This window comes from Rhinolophus sinicus, linkage group LG07 (genome assembly GCF_036562045.2).
Source record: "Rhinolophus sinicus isolate RSC01 linkage group LG07, ASM3656204v1, whole genome shotgun sequence".
In the NCBI taxonomy this organism is placed as follows: Eukaryota; Metazoa; Chordata; class Mammalia; order Chiroptera; family Rhinolophidae; genus Rhinolophus; species Rhinolophus sinicus.
The window spans coordinates 48,243,893-48,262,821 of record NC_133757.1 but is presented as its reverse complement, the minus strand read 5'-3'; the positions used below and the strand labels follow the sequence as shown (position 1 = coordinate 48,262,821).

The window sequence follows — 18,929 nt, the reverse complement described above, 5'->3', positions numbered from 1 at the left end:
CAATAAGAAGACAAACAACCCAATATTAACATGGGAAAAGAATCTGAGTAAACATTTCTTCAAGGAAGACATATGAATGGCCAATAAACACGTGACAAGATGCTCAAAATCATCCCTCCTTAGGGAAATGCAAATCAAAACCACAATGAGATAGATACCCCTTCACACCCCCTGGGATGGCTAGAATCAAAAAGTCAGATAATAACAAGTGTTGACAAGGATGTGGAGAAATGGGAACGCTTGTGCCCTGCTAGTAGGAATGTAAAGTGATGCAGCTTTGGAAAATGGCCTGGCAGTTCCTCAAAATATTAAACAGAGTTACCATATGACCTAGCAATTTCACTCCTTAGTATATACTCAAGAGAAATGAAAACCTACGTTCACACAAAAACTTTAACACAAATGTTCACTGCAGCACTACTCACAAAAGCCAAAAAGTGGAAACAACCCAAATGTCCATCGACCGCTAAATGGATAAACAAAATGGGGCATATCATACAATGAAATATGATTCAGCCATAAAAAGGATGAGTCTTGAAAACACTATGCTAAATGAAAGAAGCCAGTCACCAAAAGCCACGCCACATATTATATGATTCCATTTATATGAAATGTCCAGAATAGGGAAATCTATAAAGACAGAAAGTAGATTAGTGGTTGCTGAGGGATGGGGTAATAGATGGGGGGTGGTGATAGTTAACAGGTACAGGGCTTCTTTTTGAGATAGTTTAAATGTTATAAAATTGAATGTGGCAATAATTACACAGCTCTGTACATATGATAAAACTCCACTGAATCATATACGTTAAATGGGTGAATTGCATAGCGTACGAATTATATCTCAACAAAAAAAGATGAAAAGAAAAAGACGACACATATACATGGACATGTGATCTGCCTGCACCAAGGTGACACACACCTGAAGACAATACACACATATGCACTAAGACAACATGTGCACAGAAACAACACGTGTGCAGGCAGCTCACACACACACACTCACACACGGAGCACAGGCTGCCCATTACCAGGAAAGCATGAGTCAGCACGGCTGAGATGAACGTCTGTAGATGCCGAGATTCCATATAATCCAAACCTCATGTGGAAGCCCCAAGCCTCAGGAGCTGTGCTGGAGGCTGGCCTGCCCAGGCCTGGGTCCAAGCCAACAGAAGTCACAAAGCTGATTCATCCCAAGCTGCAGCCCTGGGGACAGGCAGGAGGAAGAGCCCTCATAGTATGGAGCCGAGAACTGTCAGGCTTGTCCCCAACGGGCAGGCCCTGCCATGCCCCACACAGGCAGCATCAGAACTCCCTGAACAGGCCACAGACTCACAAGAAACACCAGCAGTGGAGAGCCTCCACCAGCTGGCGGAAGTTATCTGGGATGAGCACTCAGCCTCACTTTCCAGGGTCATGACCCACACGCTGGGAGGCGCTGTGTAAAAGGTTACTGAGGTCTTGCTGGGCCCTGTCCATTGGCAGCCAGACTCCTTCTCCAGGGAGATGCAATGTGGTGGACATGGTGGGTAAACACACACAGACCCTAGAGCCAGAATCTGGACTCTGCTGCTCTCACACCGCGTCATCTTGGCAAGTTAACATCCCTTTGCTTCAGGATTCCAATACACCCAGCTCGTGGGGTTGCTCTGAGAAATATATTAACATATAGAGCACTTAGGTCTGACCTGGCAGCGCATGTGTTCGCGTTTGCTGGCACGATTATTACGACCATTGTTCAAAGTGTGCCTGGGAGCCCCGGTGGCTCATGAAGGGAGCCTGTGGGCTGAGTGCTGAGATCAGCATCTGGGAGCCACAGGATGGTTTGTCTCTAACTCCTGACTCCACTGTGACCTGGCTTTGATCTGCTCAGATCCCCTGCCTGTAAACAGGAAGAAATCCCTAAGAAAAAATACCAGTGGTTGAACATCCCTTAAGGGGAAAAGTCCTCACCAAGAGAACAACCAAGAGAACAGGCTGGCTCGGGGTGATTTTCAAGGTGAGAAGGAACATGTGCAGACAAATATCCACCAACTGATGACAGCATAAACAAACTGTGGTCTATCATAGGATGGAATATTATTCAGTCGTCAAAAGGAATAAAGTGCTGATACATGCTCCAACATGGATGAGCCTTGAAAACATTACGTTAAATGAAAGAAGCCAGTCACCCAGCTGTTAAAGAGTTGTTGCTGGGGGGTGAAACTGTAGGCAATTCCTTCTCTTGAAACTTTCAGGTCTTGTCTAACTTGTCTCTAATTCTCCTATCTGAAAAGCAAAGCCAGTCCTGCACAGAATGTCTGCCTGCTGCAACGAGCAAGTCATAATTGTATAACAACTATTTTTAAGCAAAGTTTAAAAAAAGGAAACAAACAACATGTAACTCCTTTTCTGTCGTCCAACCTCTCCGCAAAGTGGTACAGAGGCTATTTAGGCTCCACCCCAGTCCAGGCCTTCTCACCTGGCACCACAGACCCTCTCCAGGCCTCATTTTCCACATCTGAAGCCAAAGGGTTTGTCTTGTGGGAGACCCTGCTCGCTGCGCCATTTGTCGTGCAGGGCGGCCTGCGGGGCATCAGCTCCGGCTCTCCACATAAGAACGCAGGATATGGCTAGCCCAAAAAGGAACACCCAGGGAGCCATAGGTAGGGGAGTCATACCACTATAGTCTCACTGGAGGCTGGATCCACACAACCTGCAACCTGCCGTCGGCTTCTCTGCCTGCCAACCAACCAACTGACCAACCAACGCAGCTGCAGCAGTTATATCAGTGGCTAATTGGCTAACTGGTAACAGCTGATGGCCAACTACTACCCGAGCCAACACCTTTCCACGTGAGGCCGAGAGCCTGGAAACTGCTCTCTGGGACTCTGTCCCCACAGGGTTGTTGGGAGGATGGAATGAAACGATGAAGGGGAAGGCCTCCACTGAGGCCCAGCCCATAGCAGGGTGGAGGCCTTTTCCTTTCTTTCCTTCTTCGACCTGCCTCTCCTTGTCTCCCATGACATAACCCCAACTTTTCCGTCCAACTCAAAATAGGCTTTTCGAGGAGGCTACAGCAGTGGGTCTCACCTCTAGATGCCCGTTAGGATCACCGGGGGCATTTGCAGAACAACTGGCACTCAGGCCAAAGAATCAAATTTCCATGAGTGGAGCCCAAGCATCAGGATTTTCTCAAAGCTGCCCAGGTGATTCTAAAGTCCATCCAAAGCAGGGAACTGATGATTTAGACTCTTGAAGCGTCCAAACAATGGAATGGTACTCAAAGGAAGTGACCATCCATTTTCACAGACAGTAGTAGAGTGTCGGACCAGAATGAGTTTGTCCTAATGCAGGAAATGGGCAAGAAAGACAGAGGGGGAATGAGAGCACAGTGAGTGTGTTCCCTGACCGAGGTGGGAGGTGTCGGACAGGCCCGTTACTGTGTACCTCTTCCGACGTGAAGATCTCCCCAGGCTGAGCAGGACCAAGAAGCATCTGGACTATACGTGATCTGTGCCTTAGGTGCTGCCTTAGAACCTAACTACCTCCTCCCTTCAAGGAGTGACTCCACTGTGAGTGAAAAATAATTCAGCAAAATAGCCCTGAACAGGGTCGGAGTTTAGGAGTTGGGGAAGGGTGGTTGTGATCTGCTTATTGGTCAGTGTCAAGTCACTGATGTCACGGCCACTCTAGCTGGGGAGTCCCCAGGTCAGTACCTCTCTGATGACGCTGACGATGAAGAAGATGAAGGCAGTGATTGATTCTGTCCTGTGGCCCATGGAGAATACAGTTGCTTAGGTCTTCAAGCACTTGGTAAATGTTATTAAAGGAAAAGTGCTCACATTTTATGACAACCCCCCCACCCACCCACCCATGGGCGACAGGGATGCTGGCCCAGGGGCAGGGCCTCACACCGCACGTGTCAGAGATTCCTCTTCTGCTGCAAACCCCCACCCTGGAGCCCAACCAAAGTCAAAGGCAAGCCTTGCCGGGTTGGCAGCCAGCCCCACTTTCCATTCCCTATGCCCAGCAGCCACGTGGCTCTGAGGCTTCCCCCTCTGTCACCACCACAGCCCACCAAGCTTGGGCTGGGAGCTCTGCCTGGCCCCCTGCTTGGCCGGGAATCCTGGCTACTTCAGAACAAGGAGACAGGAAGCAGTTCTCCCACGCTAGAAGGTGGTGTGTCTGCCAGGCTCTGAGCTGAGAAGCGGCCCCCTGCATCGAGGCCCTGCAGTCTGAACCCTATGGCTCAGAAACAAGACAGCTGGTGGTGGGGCAGCTCTAGAGAAAAGATGCAGCCAGTCCCTCCCACAGCGGAGGGAAGGCCCCTAGCAGGTCACTCATCCCAGCCAGGTCTCCCCTCAGATCCATTCCCTACATCAGCCTGGCCCGGGGGGGTACTGACTTGGTTTTAAACCATGCCTCCCCCACACGAGATCATGCATGCAAACTGTTTCCCACTGAGTCTGACACCTGGCAGAGTGATAAATGAGGAATGCGGTGGTGGCAGGGGGAAGGTTCCCTATAGCGGGTGGGTGAGCATGGGAGGATGGAAAAGAGTGGACCTGGCCCCCTGAATTCCTGTGCCATGCCCAGCTGACAACACATCCCCTCCAGGCATCTCTGCCTCCTCTGTGCAGCACGGAAGAGCCCACCAATATCTAGAAAGCACCAACAAATGAGGTCTAGACTGTCCTTAATCCTGCTCAGGGCCCAGGACCATTAGCATGTTTTCCAGATTTCTTAGAACTCAGATACATCACCAAACCTGTGTGTACTAAGCCCTGTCCGTTACCAACAATGCCCACATCCCAGCCATTCTGGCCATTCACCAGGTCCCCAACTCACTTTTCGTGTTTACATGCATCTCTGCTAAACCCCTGTCCTAAACCTATGTCTGCGATACTATTCGTCTTCCCATTCATTCATTCAGCAGCTAGTTACTGAGCAGGCCCTGTTCTAGCTGCTGGGGACACAGCCCAAAATTCTTCCTCACCTAGAGCTAACATTCTACGGGGGAATGCGACAGGAGTCAATTAGTAAAAATAGGGCATACCAAATGGAAATAGCCATGGAGAAAAGTTAAGCAGAAGAGAGCACTGGGTGTTGACATTTTAAACAAGGGAGGCAGGGACGATGTTACTAAGAAATGACATCTGAGCTAAGGCCTGAGATGGGGGGGCTGCTGGCAGTATCTGGGAAGGGGTGACTCTGCAAGGAGGGCATCAGGAGGAGCTGGGGGGGGCAGAGGAAGTCCCAGGAGGACCAAGAGGAGGGACGATGCCCAGTGCCTGCGTGGCTGCTCCCCGAGGAACATTATGGGAGGACTATGAGTAAGACTACTGTGGCTGCGGTTGGGGAAGAGATGGTAGAGGGCAAGGAAGGAAGCAGGGAGACCAGTTAGGAAGGCTAGAACCATCACCCCAGAGAGAGAGGAGGCCACCCCAGCATTTGCTTTTCTCGTCAAGTTCTGTTTTCCTTTTGGAATTATTAACAACAACCAAAAACCCAACATGGCCACATGGGACCTGTTCCGTGCCTGGTACTGCAGGTGATAACACAGCCCCCCAGGCCTTTGCCCCTGCTGTGAGCTCTGCCAGGAATGCCCTTCCAGCCCAGCTCAAAGGACACCCCATCATTACTCCCTCTTCCGTGCCCTCAGGGACTCTTCGCAGGTGATCTATCCCCATCCAGAAATGTCTGTCTGTCCCTGTTCTAGACATGAGCTTTAGGAGGACAATTAGTGAGCCACAACACATGACCAACTTCAGAACAAAACCACATTAAATAAGCATCCTTGGGGCCAAGCCTCCGAAACAAACTCCCTTGAGCATATGGTCCTTCATGAGAGATGTGCTTTCCCACAAAATGTGGCCAGGGCTTAGTGGACGGCATGTTTTACCTAGAGCCTCCCCATGCAGGGATTGTGAATTATGAGGTGACAAAGTATCAAGCACTCAACGCAGCCAGGCCAGCAGACTGCTGGGCTACAAAGCACAAGGCCTCTTTGGGCTGTAGGAACTAATTCGCAGTGTGGGCTCCTGCCAGCCTCAAGGGGCGGAAATGAACCTCTGCTGTGGGCCAGGGGTGGCTTGAGGGTACGGTGTTTTCTGGACAGATCAAAGGTAAAAATGTTTGGTTGGCTTAAAAGCAAAGGCTGACAAAGGCTTCAAGCAGCCCATTGGGAACAGGGTTTGCATTCAGACAACCGTGTCCTGACAAACGCTCCCACCTTCAGAGGTTTCTCTAAAAGGGGCCTGTTCAGCTGTGTTCCAGAAAGCAGAAGAAAAGGAGACTGCGGGGGTTTTTAATGTCCCATGACAAGTAATGTGTACATAACAGTAGCCCAGTGCCCTGCAATATTTTGAAAATGGATAAAACAGCGGCAATGCTAACTCAGCACTAAGCAACATTAGAAGGTTCCTTTTGAGCTTCGAATCCCACTAACTGGGCTGTTGACATTTGTTTCTTCTTAGTTGGCTTTCCTGTTTCAGGAAAACAATGACTCCCATAGTGGGAGCCTCGTAAACACCTCTACCTGGGACCCAGGCCCAAGGACTCCCAGGATACCCCCACAGGACAACCACTGGACCAATCGCTTCAGCATTAGTGCTTTGAAGCTGTTGCCAGACCATCACCCGCTTTATGACCTGGGTCACTGTTCATATTTACTCGGTCCTCTTCCATTGGGATGGTGGGGGGAGCAGTGGACTGGGAGTCAGGCACGGGGAGCCCATCGGCCCCGACATTCACCCACTGCACGACCCTGGGTGAGGCTCTTCCCTTCCCTGAGCCTCACCTTCCTTTTCTGGACAGTGAAGAGGGGACCGAGAGGCCTCCCCTGCCTCTTCCGGCCAGCGCTATGCACACACAGGCCAAAGTCAAGGCAAACCGTGGAAATGACGCCGAGCTGAGATTTACCACTGGAGGTTACGATAACACGATGATCTTCTATGCTGACGAGGAGCTCCTTGCCTTGGAGCTGCCAGGGATGCGATGGCCTGCAAGTGTTATTATCATTGTTGTTACTGTGGTTGTTTCTAAAGCTTTGAAGGCAGAGCAAGACACACATGCTAAAAGCGGAGTGCTGGGACTGGCAGATGATGGGGAACTTCCCCCTGCATGGTCGGAGGAATGCAGAAATTCCCTGAGTCCTCACCAAGGGCCCACCCTGCAGCTGGAAGGCAGACGGAAGGAAGTGCAGCCCCTACCATACTTGCCAGCCCTCCAGCTAGCCTGAAGAGGCCAGGGAAGAAAAATAAAACGTGCTCCCAGACGAGCCCTCACTAGAATGGGAGGCCTGCTCTGCTCGGGAGGATTGGCAATGAGGTGATATCTGGCTTTTATTCCATATCACAAATAAGTTACTCATGCAGAGCAGTGAAACACAGCCATGGGGAGATTAAAGAGGTCAAACTCAGAAGGATCAGACCACCCTGAGGACTGGAAAAACCACCAGGAAGAAAACCAGGAAGTCCGCTCAGACAGAGGCCCAGACAGGGATGGGACCTTCTGAGAAGCAAGAAAAGCACTGGACTGGGTGACCAGGGGTCTGGAAATGGACCTACTGTGGGTCCTGCCTCAGTTTCCATATTTATCCTATGAGATCAACAATAATAAAAGCTACCACTTACGATGTTATTCTAGGTACTGTGGCAGCACGTTAAATGCTTGATTTCTGATCAATAAAACTACAAGATAGCGACAGTCACTTTACAGATTCCAAAACTGAGGCTCAGAGACGTCAAGTCACTTGCCTAGAGTCAGTATGGAAGGACAATCGCAAAGATGGCTGCAACACTCCTGGCCCTGTCCAAGCGACTCTTTGCAGTGAGACTGTGCCACCCCTCCCCTCAACAGGTGGAGTCCATTTCCCCACTCTTGGAAAATCCAGCCCGACTTGCGGCTCCCTTTCACTACCGTGTTTCCCCGAAAATAAGACCCAGCCGGACAATCAGTTCTAATGCGTCTTTTGGAACAAAAATTAATATAAGACCGAGTCTTATTTTACTGTAATATAAAATTATTTTACCATAATATAAAATAATACAAAAATTAATATAAGACCCAGTCTTATTTTACTATAATATAAAATTATTTTACCATAATATAAAATAATAAAAAATTAATATAAGACCCAGTCTTATATTAATTTTTGCTCCAAAAGACGCATTAGAGCTGATTGTCCGGCTGGGTCTTATTTTCGGGGAAACACAGTAATAGAATGCACAGAAGCAACATTATTCAACTTCCAACGCTAGGCCTTCAGAGGTATTAGAGTTTTTGTCTTTGTCCTCTTGGAATGCTACCCTGAGACTACGTGAACGAAGCAGCCTTGCCTACTAGAGAATAAGAGGCCACTTATTCTCTAGGAGCATTGCGACTGCCCAGCCAGCAGCCAGAAGCCAGTACCAACAATGGACATGTGAATGAGGCCAGCTTGGACCAGTGAGCCCAGCCCACCCTCTGGCTACACACAGCTACATGATGGCCCAGGAGGAACCAGCAGAGGAACCAACTAGCCCACCGACAAATGTGAGAAAGACGTTTTAAGTACTTCAGTTTTAGGCTGGTTTGTTACACAGCAGTGGATAGCTGATACAGTCACTCAGTTTCCCTACAGCTGCCCATCTCCCAGGAAAACCTGTGCTGCCTGCCTCCCAGGATTTGGCTAGGCTCAAGACACCTCATGCTGACCAACCACTGTCCCAGCCTGCAGCCCCCAGGCCCTCACGCCCCCCCTCACACAATTAGAAGGGGTCACAGAGGAAGCACTCTACAAAGAATGAGAAGGGCTGCAGGCCATTTTCCACCTGAAGAACGATGGTCACCCTGCTGGAATGGATCATAAGAAGTTCCCTTTCTCTCCAAAGAGACAGTTTGTTGTTTTTGTTATACAAATATCAATTCTAAAAAGCAGACCCAGAGTTTCTCAGGGAGCTGGGTTATGTGAACAGCAAACGTGATAAACCAGACTGTACCCTCAGAAAGGGTATGAGCCCTGGAGATAGAAACTCACTGGTGAAGGGAGTGCCAAGGGCAGGAAAGCAAACAGGTTTCACCTCACACTTCCACTCAGGCCGACAGGACGTGGCTGCATGGAACATAGGCTGGGGACACATACTCGGGGGACAGCGTGCCACAGCTGACCTGCAATGTCTGCCAGGGATGCAGGAGGGCAAATGGCAGGGCGTGTGCCGCATTTCTCACTGCTGGCCTAGGGAAAGATGGGCAGTCAGCCACATAGAGAATGAGACTTGTGGTCCCTTAGCTAAGTGGAGTGAGAAGAGGCAAACGTGAGCTTTATGCCACCTCTGTAACCTTTGTGCCACCGGCACATTCTTTCACCCAGTTAGCTCACCCAGCATCCACTGAGAGCCTGCCCTGTGGCAGGCCCTGCACTACGGTCTTAGGAACACAGTGGTGACTAAGTTCAGACCTGCCCTTCAGGAACCCGGTGGGAATGTTCTGGCTGAGAATGCAAACTGGGGCAAGGAGCAAGTTGCACCCTGAGAAAAATGAATAGGCCTGGGGGACGTTGGGATCGGATGGGCTCTGCCTACCCAGCTAAAGCCCCAGAGGCATCTCTGGGGGTGTCAAATAAACAAATGGGGTGCTCTTGACTCTTCTTCTTTCCTGCCACCCGTCCCCTCAGACCCAGTGGACTCAAACAATAAATCCACACGATTTAATGGCAATAGCTGAAGCTGTTGTATCAATCAAGGACTGAGCTCAGTTAGCCCTTTGCATGTGACAATTCTATGAAATGACTACTATTACAATCCTCTCTTTATAAATGAGGAAACTGAGGCACAGAGAGGTTTGGAAATTGTCCAAGGCCACACAGCATGTAAAAGTCAGAGCTGGGATTTCAACCCAGGTGGTCTGGTTCCAGGGATCATGCTATCATCCCCTGCACATACTGGAAATCCATGGCCTGCAGCTAACAACCCTGCTGTGTTAAGTCCACACACACTGTCTTAAAAAACAGAACACTTTGCTTAAAAATCCATGTTTCTGATTTCACCTTAAAATACTCAAAAATCTTGCAACGCCAATTCGGCACTCCCTTCTGACAGGGCATGTCCTCTCCAGTTTGCGCAATCCCACCTCTCCCTGCTAGTACTTGACCCACTTCTCTTTCCCCTATTACTTCCCACTCCTGGAGGTACCTGAAAATCATAACCTCCTGTGTACCATGAGCCCAGCCCTGTGCTCAGTACTCAGGGAAATGCAAAAGTTTAAGACACGGTCTCTGATTTGGAGGAAGCAGATGGGCAAGATGGGGGTGCATCAAGTGGAGAGAAGGGGAAGGCCCTTGGGAGGTACAACAGCATGACAAAGGCAGAGAGGGTCTGCAAAGTGAGGTGTGAACACGGCACCTGCCTGGGGTAGGGGCGGGTGTCTGCAGAACAGGAGCCACCATCGAGGCTGGAGACGCAGGTGGAGGAAGGAGGTGAGGCCTCCACGTACCTCCCAGGGTTCTCCACACAGACATGTGAGAGAGGAGGCCCTCAGTCCAAGCTGTATGTGGACAGGCCAGCTGGGAGGTTGGGTGAGGGCATTGCCTAAACTCTAGGCTTCATACTCCACAGCCCCAGGGCAGGGGTGGGCAGTGGGGCAGGGCAGAGCTGGGCTATTCAAGGAGTTTCTAGGACAGCCCGCTCACCATCCAGCCAGCAGGAAGTAGCTCCCAGAGCGAGGACAGGTGTTGGCCCAGGGACACCAATAAGCCACAGCAAATCTGCTGCACCAGCACTGTACCAGCACTCAGCAGGAAAGATACTTCCCCAAATGCTAATGTGACCTGCTTACAGACCGCCCGAGGCTCCTTCTGGCCACTGGGACAAGGCTAAACTCCATGGTGAGGTAGAGATTTTCCAAACTATCTTTTTACCACTTGCCCTCTCCCGTGGACAGCTGGGATGGCTTGCCATTTCCTGAATCCCGTGAAGACACAGGATTTCCTTCACTGCAGAATGCCTATAATGCCTACCTCTTGGCTTTAAAAACTCCTACTGATGCTTAAAACCCCCGGCCCAAATGCCCCCACCCTTAGGAAGCCTTCCTGCTCAGGAAGCATCTCTCCTCACTATTCGTCTCCAGGCCACCCACTGAGCTCATTATGCTTCCCTGCAGGACACAAGACACTGAAGCTTAGAGTTGTCTGTCTCATTTCCCACTGTCTACTGCACATGCGGGCCTTGTCTTTAAACTGTGGGCTTCTGGAGTACAGAGGGCCTGAGTTTAATCCTGCGCTCCCAGGACCTGGGCAAAGGCCTGCTCCTGAGCTGGGGCTCACAGATCATTAATGGAAGGCTCCACTTAGCACCTCTCAGTATCCCCTGTCCTGGAAAGCATCTGGGGTATTACAGACCAATCGTAAAATTCACACTCCCCTGCACTGCACAAGTGCTACTTGACTCATTCTGCAGAGAAAGCTGCTGCAGCTGAGAAGAAACAGGCCTCGGACAACCTGGGAACCAGAAGTGGCCTCAGACTCGTATCAAGAACACTGATATGGTTCTTGACTTTTTCTGTCTGACTTATTTCACTCAGCATAATAATCTCAAGATCCATCCATATTGTCGCAAATGGCACTATTTCATCTTTTCTTATGGCCGAGTAGTATTCCATCGTGTATATATACCACATCTTCTTTATCCGTTCATCTATCGAAGGACACTTTGGTTGCTTCCATATCTTAGCCACTGTAAATAAAGCTGCAACAGATGATGTATTATAGAATTGTACTCTAGAAACCTATGTAACTTTATTAACAATTGTCATCCCAATAATCTTTAATTTAAAAAAGTCACTAAGGGGTGGCCAGTTAGCTCAGTTGGTTAGAGCGTGGTGCTGGTAGCACCAAGGTTGCCAGTTCAATCCCTGCATGGGCCACTGTGAGCTGCACCCTCCTTAAAATAAATAAGTAAATAAATAAATAAATAAATAAATAAATAAATAAATAAATTTTTTAAAAAACACCAATAATCTATGTACTGTTGCAATGCAAGAGACTAACAATATTTATAATTTTAACAATATTTATAATTTGTAATTTTTTACTATTAACAATAACTGTAATTACTGTAAAAAATAATATTACTATTAATAATCACAGAAATAATCCCCATTTTTAAGGCTCCACAATATACCAGACCCCTCGTTTTTTTATATATATTATCTTATTTAATCCTCTGAACAACCCTATAGATGGTTGCTCTTCTCCACTCCTTAAAGATGAGGAATGTAAGCATAGAGAGATTTAGACTCTTAGTCAAGGTCACACAGCTCATCTGTATCAGAGCAAAGAGACCCCACACTTTCCACCACCTCAGACTGTCTCCTCATAATTACTACTAACAATTATTGTCACAGGCCTTTCTATGGGTCAGGCACTTTTTAATAACAGTTTTATGGAGATATAATTCCCATAACATACAATTCAGCCATTTACAGTATAGAATTCAATGGCTTTTTGTTATATGTGTAGAGTTGTGCAACCATTACCACAATCAATTTTAGAAAATTTCATCACCCCATAAAGACACCCCAGACTTTTTATCCATCAACCCCGAACCCCACCCCCGGCCCCCGGCCATTGTAATCCCATTTTAAAGACAAAAGGACTGAGGCTCAGAGAGATTCTGTGAGTTGTACAACACTGGGCAGAGGTAAGAAGCGGGGCTGAGATTCAGTCTTCCCTGGCCCCTCCCCATGCCGCCTGTCAGGGGGTCTACTCAGTGTAACTTGTTAAAAATGCACCACTGGCAGAGGGTGGAAAATGGAACCAGATGGTCACAAACCTACACGTGCAGCTGCTTCTGTGCCAGGCCCATGACTCACAGAGATGGCACCGCCAAGCCCCCATCACCAGCACAGAGCAGCAAAGCCCAGGACCCAGGCAGGCAGAGAAGCAGCCCTTTAGGAGGCTGGCAGTCTGGGTTCTAGGTGGGCACAAGGAGCACACAGCCCCAGCAAGAAGCAGGAACCCCACTCTACTAACTGCATTCCTGCACTCCACATCCCCTCCAGGACCCACAAAGAACCGGCCCCACCCCAGGCCTCTATGTTCCTTCCAGGAATTTAGAGGCACAATCGCTAGCAGAGGGTCTATTCTGTCCCCAGCCAGGAGTCCTCCCCAGGGCCTCTCTGCCCACAGGCCCTCAGTGGATGGGCGTCATGGAAGCATTGGGAGAACTGCCAGGGTCCCCCAGGGAGGCTCTGAAGAGTGCTCCATTGGGTTGCTACTGCTGCCTGGGCACATTCTCAATCTGGAACCCTAGGGTCTGACAGTCACCCCCAAACCCAGAAGAAACACTGCAGGTAGGACAGAACCTGCCCACGTCCCTTATTTCCCTCTCCCAAACTTCTTCAAGCCTGCCTGAGGCAGTCATTCGCTCTGTTGGGCAGTGGCTCAGCATTTTCTTTCTTGTTTATAATGTTTGAGCAGTCTGGAGCCAATGCCACCGCCTCCAGGGAGCCCTCCTGAATGCCCTAAACAAAATAAATGGGTCCTTCTGCTGCTGCCTCACACAGGATTTTAATATGTCGGCTTTTATGTGTGGGTCCCCATTAGTCTACAAACTCATCCAAAGCAGGGGCCCTGGATTCCTCAATCCTGAGTCCCTCCCGACCCTCTCCCAAGCTGTGACACACGAGGCCCTCCAGAAGAGCATGTGGGAAGCGAGGTAAAATGCCCATTGCTCAGTTTTAGGCATGTATTAACCCCAATGCATAGAACCCTTCCAGTGTTTGTCCCAGGTGCCCAATGGTGAGTAACTCTGGATAGCAGGAGAATTGGAAAAGGGTGACAGTCAATGCCCCCATTGAGGGTTCCAACTAGGAATGAGGATTGAGCCACCAGTTTAGACATGGGACTTCTCACCAGAGCGGCTAAGATGCCAAATGGCTGCAAGGCTGGGTCTACACAGAGGGGGTTTTGTTCAGACCGTCTTACAACTGGCAGGTTTGTTCAGCCATGAGGGCCAAACTCAGGACTGGTGTCTTTCCTCTCTGCACCTGCAGCCCAGCCCAGGCCTGGCACGGAGCAGGCCCCGGGACCCACCAGGAAGGGAAGAGTCAACTATGGGTTTACAGGGGCCTGGCTTCAAATTTCTCCAGCAAGGCCTGTCCTGTGTCACAAAGTGCCGGTGAGAGAACTGGAAGGGGCTCTGAGCTCATCCATTTCAGCCTCTGCAATACACCAAGGAGGCAAGTGAGGTCCTGAGAATGAACCGCTCACTCAGGGTCACACAGCCATATCTCCCAACACCCAGCCCAGATTCTTTTCAGATAGCAGGCTGCCATGTCCCTGCCCTGGGCCCCCTCTCCAATCCTGCCCTTCCTTCAAAGTCAGACGAGGCCTGTCCAGTGCCACCTTCTCAGACCCCCTCCCCAGCTGCCCCATCAGGCATGATGCTCCCTCACTCAATTTCTCAGCTCTTCCCTCTCCCCAGAATGCCTGCCCCACCCTTTGGCCCTAGCAAACTTCTACTCATCCTTCAAGGCCCAATTCAAATATCATCTTCTCTGACACCACAGATAATCATCACTCCTGTTTACTGAGTACTCATCCCCACTGTGTTCTAGAAAACCAACAAGGTAATGTTAAAACTACTTGTGGGGTCCCCTCAAGGTCCTAGGGGTCAGGGACCTGACTCTCTGCAAAGCAGAGTAATAACAATATCTGCCTACACAGAGCACATGACTGAAGGGCTTTGCAAACTATCATAGAAAGTCTTGTGCTACTAGAAACGATCTGCATTATCTTCAGATCTATTCTCCAAGACTCGGTTTCCTCACCTACACAATGGGCAAAGTTAATGAATGCATACGACTGTGTGCGTGCTGTGTCCGTGTGCGCACTGTGACTGTGCGTGCTGTGGCAGTGTGTGTGCTGTGACAGTGTGCGCGCTGTGACTGTGTGCGCGCTGTGGCTGTGTGCGCGCTGTGTCCGTGTGCGCGCTGTGACCATGTGCGCGCTGTGATTCTGTGCGTGATGTGTCTGTGTGCGTGCTGTGACTGTGTGCGCGCTGTCTGTGTGCGCGCTGTGACTGTGTGCGTGATGTGTCTGTGTGCGCGCTGTGTCTGTGTGCGTGCTGTGACTGTGTGCGCGTTGTGACTGTGTGCGCGCTGTGACGGTGTGCGCGCTGTGACGGTGTGCGTGATGTGTCTGTGTGCGCGCTGTGACTGTGTGTGTGCTGTGACTGTGTGTGTGCTGTGACAGTGTGCGTGCTGTGACTGTGTGCGCACTGTGACAGTGTGCGTGCTGTGACTGTGTGTGTGCTGTGACAGTGTACACACTGTGACAGTGTGCGTGCTGTGACAGTGTGCGTGCTGTGACTGTGTGCGTGCTGTGACAGTGTGCATGCTGTGACAGTGTGCGTGTTGTGACTGTGTGCGTGCTGTGACAGTGTGCGTGCTGTGACAGTGTGCGTGTTGTGACTGTGTGCGTGCTGTGACAGTGTGCGTGCTGTGACAGTGTGCGTGTTGTGACTGTGTGCGTGCTGTGACTGTGTGCGTGCTGTGACAGTGTGCGTGTTGTGACTGTGTGCGTGCTGTGACTGTGTGCGTGCTGTGACAGTGTGCGCGCTGTGACTGTGTGCGCGTTGTGACTGTGTGCGCGCTGTGACAGTGTGCGCGCTGTGACAGTGTGCGCGCTGTGACAGTGTGCGTGCTGTGACAGTGTGCGTGCTGTGACTGTGTGCGTGCTGTGACAGTGTGCGTGCTGTGACTGTGTGCGTGCTGTGGCAGTGTGCGTGCTGTGACAGTGTGCGTGCTGTGACTGTGTGCGTGCTGTGGCAGTATGCGTGTTGTGCCTGGGCTGTGGGAAGTGCTCATTCCTGTTGCTGTTATAACTTGTGTCATTTTCATTTTCTTACATCTCCCTGTGGACCTTGCTTATTTATATATACACCAGGGGTGCCAAAAACATATATACAAGTGGACACTTTCATCAACGTTGCTCAAGCAGTAGTTCGTCATCATCAGAAGGGTACAAAGTGCGGGGATAATTACTTATTAATGGTAACGATCACCCACTGACACCTTTGGTTAGGTCCGTGGTGTACATTTATGGAGGCAGTCGAAGTGGGAGGCCCAGCCCTGCTGCTGCACAGCTGACAGTCTACCTGGCTGATGACTTTAAAAGGAGTTTACCATGTCATTCAGCCACGCCACCGGTTTGCACCAGCACTTCCTATCTCTCCATCAGCACAGACGCTGCATCCCTGGGTGATTCCAAATATCACCTTGGATTTTCAACCAAAACTTGTGGTCACAGCACAGTGTCAGCAGGAGACTGACGGAGGCTCCTGCTGCGGAGAACTGCTGAGCCAGGGTGGGCTGGCAGCCAAGGCTCACCCTGGCATCAGGACAAGGTCTTAGCCTTCTCCAGCTGTCCTTACAATCGGGGTTTCTCAAAGTCTGCTCCACAGAACCTTGCATTTCAGGGGATTCCAGTGCGCTCTCCACTTTGAGAACCAACCACTGCCTAGACCACGCCTCTCAGTGGGGGCCCTGTCACCTCCAATGGGGCAAAAACTGGTTCTTTGGAAGGCAAAATAATTAGTATTTTTTATATATAAAGCACTGATATACATACAGTTTATAAACAGATATTCAATAGATCTGTGGTATTAAAATTTCATGGGAGGTAGCGATTAGGGGTAAAAATGTTTAAATAGTGGGGATGATAATGAAAAAAAAGATTGAGAAACACCAGCCTAGACAAATGTAGCCACGGCATTCAGCAGGAAGACAGTGAGAAGTGCTCTCAGCCCTGCCAGTGAGGAAAGTCCCTCCCCTTTCCATGCCCTCACCTGACTCACCGCCCTCTTATAGCTGAAGGGCAGAGGGGCAAGTGGGTCCTCTAACGAAACACATCAGCTCATACCTGACAGAGCAGAGACCACAGAAGAGCGCCCGTCATGTTTCCGGGGCTGTCACGCAGGTTCCCGAGGGCCTGACACACCGAGGATAGAGTCGTGAGGGTACAGAGTGTGGGAAAGAGAGGAGCCAATCAAGGCTTTCTGCTTTGCAACTTGGTGCCTGGGAGAAGAGCAGAGCACCGGGAAAGAGCAGGCTGGCTTCGGGACTAGAGACAATAGCGGATGTAACCGTAAAAAATAACAATGGCTAACACCAACAGTGCCTTGACTATGTGCCAGGCAGGTACCAACCACCACCCGTGCTGCCAGGTGAGGTAGGTCATATGAGGACAGCTCCATGAGGACAAGGGTTGTGTCTGCCTCAGGTGCTGCGGTAGCCCCCGGAGCCAGAACAGTGCTAGGCATACGGGACACACACAGTAAATATGTGCAGAATGAATGTGGTCTCACTTCACGCCTACAGGAAAGAACCACAGGGAGGGTAAGTAACTTGTCCAAAGCCTCATGGCGGGTGAGCTGCACAGCCAGGATTCAATCCCAGCAGAACCCGCTTCCTTACCCCTGCATGTATCTGGGCTTAGAGATCCCTGCCAGGTAAGTTGTGGTCCTGGTGTGTCCACAGATGGTGAGGAAATGCCCAAGCAATCCTAACTTGGTCGCTTTGCACCTGACAGAGCAGGGCAGCAGAATGGGGTTCTCTATTGAAAGCAGCACAGCCCCTGACTTGGGCCAGACCCCACAACGTGCCCACAGGAGTCCCAAACACGGGGGAGCCAAGGAGAAAAACAGGTCGGCCTAGCTCAAGTAGCCAGGGACTGGGGCAAGGGGCAAAACACGGCTTGAGGAAGGGCTTGTCCCTTACCAATCCGTCACAGTTGCTGATGGCGACAGCTGCTCCTGGCATGCCTGTGACACCCCCAGTGTAGACACACTCCCGCTGCAAGGGCTGTCGGAAGACCTCCTCAAAGTCCTCCTGCCACTCTGCAGAGGCTCCTGGCACCACCAGCCGCCGGTTGGGCTGCAGGCGCAAGTGTAGTTCCTCCCCAAACACAGTAATGTTGAAGTAGAGGGAGTAGCGCCCTGCGCGGCCAGGCGGCCGGGTCGCTCCTTCTGGGCGCAGGGGGCTGCGGGCCACCCGGAGGTGACCAGGGTGTGATGGTGGTGCAGGTGGCCTGGCCACTGCCACATTCCCCGCAGAGGCTGCTGCTGGGCCAGACACAACATGGGAGAGGAAGCGTCCCCGAAAGTCTGTACTGCAGGGCACTGTCACACCGTAGTCACCGAGCTTTCTGGAGAAGTGCAGCTCTGCTAGAGGTAAACAAAGAGTTACTTTAGTACAGGCTGTGCGGAGGTGAGAGGGACCCAGAAATCCCGTGGGGGCAGAGAGGTATGTGCAACCCTGAGGGTCACCTTGGAGGGACCCTTTAGCCCAAGTTCATCCATTTCCCATCCATTGCTTCCTGAGCCCCTGGATTTCTGTACTCGGACTGAACAGGGTTCAAGTACTTTGTGGACATAAATTGTTCCCTGGAGTTCTCGGGTCCTTTTAAACTTAGCAGAGAAAAACAAATGATGCCAAACAGTTCTGTCACTCTAGCAACAAGCTTTCTAACCTTGGGCACTGCCGAGGAAAGGATTGAAATTCCCCAAAAGCCCCCAGGGTAAATAGAGGGAAGGCTGGATTCTGCCCACATGTCCCCAATGCACTGAAGTCACCAGCCCAGCCTGGGGTAGGGCCCTCCTCACCAAGCTCCCAGAGCACAGCTGGCAAAACAAACACACCTAGAAACCCAGGGGATCCTGGGCATGTGTCAAGGAGAAAGGAGGAGCTGGAGAGGGAAGGGAGGGAATACAGGTTCTATATTTTCCCAAGTTTAGAAAGAAAACTTTTTTAAGCAGCACAGTGGCTACTGAGATTTCTACATGTCCCAGCCCCAAGCCAGGTAAATATAGATCTTCAAAAATAAAAAAATTAAAAGACCCACGGGGTGACCTGCCCACTCTGACTGAATTAAGTGTGAGGTCATGGCCCCATGCTCCAGGCTGCATGCCAGA

At 50.5% G+C, this 18,929-nt stretch overlaps 1 protein-coding gene across 4 annotated transcripts in view; it reads right to left on the bottom strand.

Annotated features, from left to right (window-relative positions):
• Positions 1–18,929, bottom strand: part of ADAMTS14 (ADAM metallopeptidase with thrombospondin type 1 motif 14) — an 83,296-nt gene that overhangs the window by 63,125 nt on the left and 1,242 nt on the right. For 2 of the 4 annotated variants that reach the window (XM_074339552.1, XM_019712414.2), the window contains exon 2: positions 17,737–18,179. In XM_074339552.1, the coding sequence (XP_074195653.1) occupies positions 17,737–18,179 (443 nt within the window). Of the gene's footprint in view, positions 1–17,736; positions 18,183–18,929 lie in introns of all 4 variants that reach the window. The other 2 variants (XM_074339551.1, XM_074339553.1) reach the window with 1 other exon arrangement.